The sequence below is a fragment of the Mustela lutreola genome, chromosome 3 (assembly GCF_030435805.1).
Source record: "Mustela lutreola isolate mMusLut2 chromosome 3, mMusLut2.pri, whole genome shotgun sequence".
In the NCBI taxonomy this organism is placed as follows: domain Eukaryota; kingdom Metazoa; phylum Chordata; class Mammalia; order Carnivora; family Mustelidae; genus Mustela; species Mustela lutreola.
The window spans coordinates 53,285,511-53,294,152 of record NC_081292.1 but is presented as its reverse complement, the minus strand read 5'-3'; the positions used below and the strand labels follow the sequence as shown (position 1 = coordinate 53,294,152).

Genomic DNA, 8,642 nt, shown 5'->3' with positions numbered 1-8,642 from the left:
TTGAGAGAGTGCATGTGCAAGTGGTGGGGAGGGGCAGAGGGAGAAGCAGACTCCCCACTGAGTGGGGAGCCTAACACGGAGCTTAGTTGGGCTCAATCAGAGCTCAATCCCAGGACCCTGGGATCATGACCTGAGCCAAAGGCAGATATTATTTAACCAACAGCCACCTAGGCATGCTATAAATCCAAAGATTTAAATGAGTAAGAGCCTAGTGCTTTTTAGAGTAGTGTCTTCTTCCTGAGGGTTGCAAGTTTTCAATCCCTGCTCGGAGGGGCATTGCTAAGTAGCTGTCATCCGTATCCACCTTGCAGACCGTCCTCTGATTAAAGAACCACTGGCCCATGTTCCTCATTGTGCAAGGACACCCTGGGGGCTGAGAGTCTCTGACTTCTGGAGAGCAAGTATGGTTTACATTTTGTATACACTTGATTCCTTTAGGAAGGAGGAACACAAGTCATGTAGGAATGACTGTCACTGCCCATACCCAGCAGCTGGGTGGCCAACACAAAGCCCATCGCTTCAGGTGCACAGCTGTATGTTTCTGGTCTCAATAGGACAACACTAATTCCCTTCCTTGGCCTCCTTACTTGATCCATTTCTTGCCCCAACCCATGCTCAGTGCTTTTGTATGTGACCTTTCAAATTTCATCCTACTAAGGTGGCCATTCCCCCCAGGTTGCCTAGGGCAGTTCCCATTTATGCCTATTATCTGAGTATAATTATTGATACAGCCCTTTTCCACTTTAGACAACAAATTACATGGACATTCTGCTTTAATACATATTAAACATAAGTCTCGGGACTTATTATTTTTTTTAAAGATTTTATTTATTTATCTGACGGAGAGAGAGATCACAAGTAGGCAGAAAGGCAGGCAGAGAGAGAGAGGGAAGCAGGCTCCCTGCTGACCAGAGAGCCCAATGTGGGGCTCGATCCCAGGACCCTGAGATCATGACCTGTGCTGAAGGCAGAGACTTAACCCACTGAGCCACCCAGGCACTCCGCAGGACTTATTTTTGATCAACTACTACCTACTTTCAAATTTAAGGTACAACATGAGATTTACATAATTCTTACTCTTCCTCCTTTTTCCTCGCCTCAGGTTTTCAGACCTTACATTTTAATTTTACCTATATCACGGTGTTTTGCTCTACACCCTGAGTGTACTTCCTAGCAGCAGTCCTGAATGAAATTATAAGGTACTTTGTGTAGCTCTAATAATTATATAGTTACAAGGCATTTAGAAATTCAGGACTGGCATTTAACATAATGTCATTCTGCAAAGACTGAGCTGTAAACAGTGGTGAGAGACGCCCTAGCCTGATTATTTTAAATGGGCTTACCGATATGTAAGACAATAATTGTTTTAAATGTTTTTCCATAATAATTCAACCACAGTGTATGAGGTGCAGGCTCTGTTTGTGATGGACCTATCTCAAGACGTTAAACAGAGCTGCCTTCTGCTAAAATCAAAAGTCAGCAGTGTTGGTTTTCAACATCTGTGTAGCCCAAAGTAGTTTCCAGTGATTGTATCTCCAGTGTATCAAGCCCTCTGTGAGGTCCCAGGAATTTCCACAGAGCGCTCTTTGACAGAAAGTCTTAACCTAAATGGAGTAGGTCCACCGAAGGGAACTCAAGGCTTATGGAAGTAAGGTGGACAGAGGCTTAGGGGGACTTTGGTGCTCTTATCATCACATCGTGAACAAGTAGCTTCTTACTTCACCAGTTAATCCATTTGTCCCCAACCCTCACCATTACAGAGCTCCAAAACTGCACTTAACTTGTTGGTTTTATTGAGCAAATTTATTTTGGACAATTTTTAAATCACCGGCCCTGAGGCATATCTTCTTTAAGTCCCAGCATCCTGTTAGTGAACAAGTTTCCATGATGTAGACACTTCCTTCATACCTTTTCATAAATTCGAGTGCTGACAGTTTTATTCATGATATATTCCTAAAAGCAAAAAGGGATCTATTAGAGTTGGTGGATGACAGTTTCAACTTGCTCTGCCCCTTCTTCCCCAGACTCTCAATTCAGGACGCACAGCCACTGAGGAACTCAAAAGGCATGCATCAAACAGGAGTATCTAAAATATTTGATTTATTGAAAACTCACCACTACCATTTTTCCATCTACAATTTGTCTTTTGATTGTTGTCTCTTTACCAAGCCATTTTTGGACATGAATCATTGCACCATTGTTTAATGTTATGATGCTCTGTAAATGCATAAAGGAATCAGTTAGGGATAGCAATTCACTACACTCCAAGGAGACTAGACCTCTATTTTTCATTTCTATTTTGACATGCTTTTCCTCCCAAATTCATCCCTCAGTTCTTATCATAATTTAATATCATTGAACTAGAGAAGTCTCAAGAGATTATTCAATTAATGCTCTTCTTCTCCAGACAGACAATATCTTTTTTTTTTTAAGATTTTATTTATTTATTTGACAGAGAGAGATCACAAGCAGGCAGAGAGGCAGGCAGAGAGAGAGAGGAGGAAGCAGGTTCCCTGCTGAGCAGAGAGCCCGATGTGGGACTCGATCCCAGGACCCTGAGATCATGACCCTAGCTGAAGGCAGCGGCTTAACCCACTGAGCCACCCAGGGGCCCCAGACAGACAATATCTAAACTGTTTGTGAATGATTGTTCTCTTCTCTATACTCTTTAATACAGTGACAAAGAAAGATCACACACACACACAAAAAAATGAAAACATGTCCAGGTTTTTGGCCCTGTTAACCATCAGCATAATTTGCAAAGGGGTTGGCTTTAGAGCTGTTCAATAGTAATTAACAAAACAAGCCCAAACTGACTTGGTCATTAATCAAGTTAGATATGTATGAACCATGCTCAATGACCTTCTTTTTTTGTTTTGTTTTGTTTTGTTTTGTTTTTCCTGGACTGTAGAATACCAGGAAGACTTAGTGCTCACCTTTACTTGTCTGTTGTCCGCTGTGGTTTCATCAAACTCTTCCCCCAGTTTGAAGGAGATCTCAGTGTTCTTGAAGGAACTTTCTGTTTTGATGTTCACTTCATCCCCATTGGCACTTATACTGATTCTTGGCTTTGCTAACCCCGCCAGGTTCCGGGCTGCTGTGCTCATCCCTGTAAGGCAACATGCCTTCAGAAGACATTTAGGAAGTGCTAACAACCCTTTTGGAAAGCCATTGGAAGAGAATATATTCTTCCTCCATTCAGGTTTTAGGTATTGTGTTATAATTTCTTCAGTGCTCACTGTGATAGTGGGGTTGAGCCAAACAAGCCCATTCAGAAGGTATATCTAGTAACTACACTTGACATTTTGAAAAGCTAAATTCACTTTTTGAATTGTGCCTCATCTAAAATCTTCCAGACTCATGCTTCATCTAAAATGTATATCTGTCTGATACCTTTCAGGGGATCAGACCTCATTCCTTACCTCGTGGGGTGTTCTAACAACAGTGCAGAGGGTGTTATTATCCTCATTTTAAAGATGAGTACACAGTGTCCTAGAGACATAGAGAGGCTTATTCTAGGTGATGTGTCTGTTAATCAGCAGAGCTACAGGTTTTCTAATAGTCTAAAGAATCATAGTGACTTAAAAAAATAAAAGCAAAATAAGAAATGTAATTTTCAGAGTACCTAAACTACTCTAAAAGATAATGACTTATAAAGTCCAAGCTCCAGAGTGTCAGGGTGGCTCCATCAGTTAAGCGTCCAGCTCCTGAGTCAGCTCAGGTCATCACCTCGGGGTCATAGGATTGGGCAGGGTCCCTGCTCAGGATGTCTGCTTGGGAGTCTCTCCCTCTCCCTCAGCCCCCTGCCCTGCTCTCTCATAAATAAATAAATAAATTCCTTAAAAAAGGTAATGAAGTCCAAGCTCCTCTCTTATTTGTGGATTACATTCAGATCTGGCCAAGTAAAGAGGAAGTAGGCAAACTGCACAATTTGGCTTAGAGCCTGGCCCTGTTGTTCAGGCTGGGGATGTCCCACTGCCAAACTTGATTCATGTAATGGATAGACAGAAGAGGTGAGGCCTCTCTCTCTGTATCAATATGGAACGCGATTTTACGTTTACATTGTGGAACTGATAAGACACACCTGACTACAGAAAAGCAGTGATACCTGCAGGTCACAAAAGAGAGAAGAGCCAGACAGTTGCCTGTGCAGGCTTTGTCACCTGTGAGTTCAAGCGTTATTTCCCTTCTCTAACCTTCAGATTTCTCAGTAGCGGAACATGAATGACCATGGTACTTGCCTCCTAGGTGTGCTGGGAGATGAAGTGAAAGGACTTAACATGGCCATGGCACACAGTAGGCTTTCAGCTCTTAGTCTCTGCCTAAGCTCAGCTCCCAATCACAACAGCTCTTGCCATAAGCCCAAAGTTTCTTAGATGCCCCCATATTTAAACTCAAAACAGGAGAGTCTATGAATCCATTGAAAAACAGGGAAACATGTTTCATATGGCTCCCTGGGAAAGTTAATACTGAGTATGAAAAAGGGACAAATGCATAATGTTACATTATGCACACAGTGACTTGTTATGCATTGATTATTTCAGCCAAATTTAAAGAAAAAAAATCTTGGCTTTATATACAGTTTATTATTACAAAGGAGACTTCTTTTCATTAAATATTAAAAATTACTTAACAAATATTAAATAATTACCATTCTTCTAGCATTAGTGAGAACAGTTTAGTTGTTATAGGCCTGAGCCATTGTAATTGATGTTTATTCAACTTGAGTGTAGAGCTAAAGGGTGAACAGGGTTTATACTTCTGAGAAATAGCCAATGGTGAGACATTCAATGAGCAAAAATGTTCCATTTCTCCAATAAAAAATTTGAAATTCTTCAAAATATTTTTAAAATATCTCCCCTATATATGAAGACTTTAAATATTAACCAACTAGAAATTTCATTTGTTGCTATTGTTCTTTTGAAGTCGTGACTTAAAAGAAACCTTGAAACAAATTTAAATGATAAATTTAATTATAGATATTATTAATATCTGTAAATTTGTCTTTTTTTTAGAAGATTTTATTTATTTATTTGACAGAGATCACAGGTAGGCAGAGAGGCAGGCAGAAAGAGAGGGGGAGTCAGGCTCCCTGCTGAGCAGAGAGCCCGATGCAGGCAGGACTTGATCCCAGGACTCTGGGATCATGACCTGAGCCGAAGGCAGAGGCTTTAACCCACTGAGCTACCCAGGAGCCCACTATCTGTAAATTTGAAGCTAGGAAATGTTGTTAGTTGAAATGATGAAGGTAGAGAGGATGAGGAAGTATTTTCAAAAAGAATAAATGGACTTAAATATACAGATAATGACTAGAAGGAAGTTTCTGTGAACCTTGTATTCTACGAAGAGACAGTTACTGCTAGTAACCAAAAAAATCAAAAGCAGACACACAAACCTTGTTAATCTTACATGACTATTTCCTAAGATCACAAAAGAGAGAACTGTAGGAAAATTCATTGTAAAATGCAAACCTAACCACATCACAAAATGTATTGTCACTTTCCAAATCTCGTGATGGTATTTCTTACCCAATTGTTTCATGTATTCCTCAAAGTTTTCACTGGAGATCATCTTCCAGGTTCCCAAGAAGGGCTCAATCATGATGGAAAGCTTGCTGAGCAGAGGCACTCACAACCAAAAGCCAAAGGAACTTAGGGAATGCAATGCTGCCAGTACCTTTATTTAAAAGGCATCTTCATCATGTGACTTTTCTGCAATGACCAATGGGCAGCAGCAAGACCAAAGATTCTAGGTACCAGCATGACTCATTCTGTTTACCTCCAAATTGAGAAACAGAAAATCAACGTGTAAAGTTGAATTTAAGTCGATGATTATAGCTTCTAGGAAAGAGATTTATACCCCCAAGTCACCTGATAAATATTATTTGTGGAATGGAGACAATTTTCAATACATCAGCCCTTTGAAATTTAAATGCTGAGTCAATGCCGAAGGAATATCCCAACAAATGTCCAATAAACTCCTGACTAAGGTTGTTTTCCCACCTGATAATAGAAGCACATTTTTGCTTGGTCCACCTCAGCTGGTTTTTGTTTGGACAAGTCATGGTTCCAGAGTACATTCTTCATTAAAATAATATCCTCCCCTCCCTTCCTTGCAGGCTTGATGAATTGATATTAATGTAACTGAAATGTCTTCAGTTGCTTGGAGTGAGGTATAGAGTATTATTAATATTATCATTGTTGTTCATCAACAGTAATTGCCCACTGGGAAGAAAGGTAAAAATTACCATTGGCTGCTGTTTTGTGACTTAAGCCCTAAAAAGGATATGGAGCTAAGCTTGGAAAATTCATCTTTTAGGCTCACAAGGTAATCTTGAAATACTCCTTGGATTAAAATTAAAGTACTCCTTGGGGGAAAAAAAATTAAAATACTCCTTGGGGGGAAAAAAAAAAAAGCGTGGTGCCTGGGTGGCTCAGTGAGTTGGGCCTCTGCCTTCTGCTCAGGTCATGATCTCAGGTCCTGGGATCGGCTCCCCATCGGGCTCTCTGTTTGGCGGAGAGCCTGCTTCCCCCACCCCCCGCCCCTGCCTGCTGTTCTGCCTACTTGTGATCTCTGTCAATTAAATAAATAAAATAAAAATAAAATAAAATAAGATAAGATATCACTTGAAACTGTGAGGGGAAGTTTTAGAGAGAAAAAGGACATCTTGATATCTGCATCCTAAAAGGCAAAGGCAGTATAATTAAAATCTCTCTACAGTGACTTCTGAAATCATCTTCTGTAATGCACATATATGGGCTTTGCAATTTTGTCTTTACTGAAAAGGATCAGATTCAGAGGCTCGAGATTTATAGCTCAGCTTTGAATTCCAGTAGTTTTGAAGAAGGCTAGAAAATTAGGCACCTGATAAAGAATATTCATATGATATTCTGCCTGGGTCAAATATTTTTTCAATTCTGAGAAGTACTTATTTAAATCATCTGTTTATGGAAAAAACAAACTTTAAAAAAAGATTGACATTTTGGCACCACAGTGTTATAACTTAAGTGGGATAAAGAATTTCTTTTGATGAAAACACATAGAGACGAAATTTACAACGCTGTATCTTTATAGATGTACTATGTGTGTGGGGGGGTGGGCAGAACAGGGGAAGTGAAAATCCCAGAATCAGTTTCAGGAAACTGAGGCCTCTCCCCAAAGTAAGTGCCTTGACAGTTGAAAACATACTCAGAGGTGATGTTCAAATAAAGAACAAATGATCAGCTCTTGCTTTCCTGGTTCTAGATGTGTATTAACATTGTCTGCTTGAAAGATAGCAAGTCATGGTGGCTATATACTCTGCCAGTGGGCTAAGGTGACATTAGTGTGATCATCGTTGTTCCACTTTCCTTTCCACTGATTGATTCAGAAATCAACCCTGTGGTCCAGAATGCAGTTGTCCCATGAGACAAAAGGGAAAGTAAAACTTCTGGCCTCCATAAAAGTCCCTGGCCCCTAAAAGAAAGAGCCAGAGGGACGCTTTCTCTTTTCCTCCGCACATTCTGCTTTTTGTATGATGTGTAAAACTATTCCATCCACTGTGTTGCCAATTCACAGATAAGACCAAACTGAGGATGGCAGTGTGGAAAAGTGGGGCGGAACTAAGACCATTTTATTTCTGGAATTTTGAATATATGGATTAATAAATTTCATTATTGTTAAACAACGTGTGTCTGAGTTTTTGTTACTCGCAGCTTAAGCCTTTGTAATTGATACGCCTAAATAAATAGCTTTGCCTACATGATCAATTTGGACTCTCAAAACAACCAGATACATGTATCATATGATATTGGCCTCATACACTGCAACACCCACCTTTCCAGGTCCAACTCAAACATTTGCTTCTCTGGGAAACTGGCTCAGAGCTAATTGATCCCTAGTATGTAATACAATTATACTCCAAGAGAAGTGTATTAGTGAACATTTCTCATAGTATTGCAACTAGTGATCTTCCAGATGTCTTCTGAATTATTTTACAAGTGCATCAAGGAAAGAAAACATTTCCTGCTCACCTCCAGATGCTTAAGACAGTGCCTGGTATATTATAGGTGTCATTGACTGTTTTATGAATGAGTAACAAAAGAAATAAGCAGTTTTATTTCATTTTAATTGACAGTTCCCCACATTACTGATCTTAATCTCTCTGACAGTGACTATAGGCAAGCTTGTAATATACCGTTCTCTCCCAACTTGCTCATATGATAGGTCTTTCATTACAGTCATCAGATGATGGAGGGATTCTCAGACTCCCTTTGTCTTTGCTCCATGTCTCATTGTTACCATACAAGTCTCCCTTATCAACTAATAAAGTGTTCTGCTGGGTCTGCCGTTGTTACCACTAGTCTTTGGCCTTTTTCTTTGATTGTTAAAACAAAACAAAACAGAATGAAATGAAAAAAACACCATTCCCTCAAATAACAATTTTTCGGTTGAGAATGTTCTTTTTTTTTTTTTTAAAGATTTTATTTATTTATTTGAGAGAGAGACAGTGAGAGAGAGCATGAGCAAGGAGAAGGTCAGAGGGAGAAGCAGACTCCCTGTGGAGCTGGGAGCCTGATGCAGGACTCGATCCCAGGACTCCGGGGTCATGACCTGAGCCGAAGGCAGTTGTCCAACCAACTGAGCCACCCAGGCATCCCGGT

At 40.1% G+C, this 8,642-nt stretch overlaps 1 protein-coding gene across 1 annotated transcript; it reads right to left on the bottom strand.

Annotated features, from left to right (window-relative positions):
* Positions 1-1,902: 1,902 nt before the first annotated feature.
* On the bottom strand, positions 1,903-5,601 carry LOC131828039 (fatty acid-binding protein 9-like). Its single transcript, XM_059168917.1, has 4 exons — positions 5,529-5,601; positions 2,937-3,109; positions 2,116-2,217; positions 1,903-1,953 (listed from the first exon to the last, which is right to left on the bottom strand). The coding sequence occupies exons 1-4, from the start codon at positions 5,599-5,601 to the stop codon at positions 1,903-1,905; spliced, it is 399 nt and encodes a 132-aa protein (XP_059024900.1).
* Positions 5,602-8,642: the final 3,041 nt, after the last annotated feature.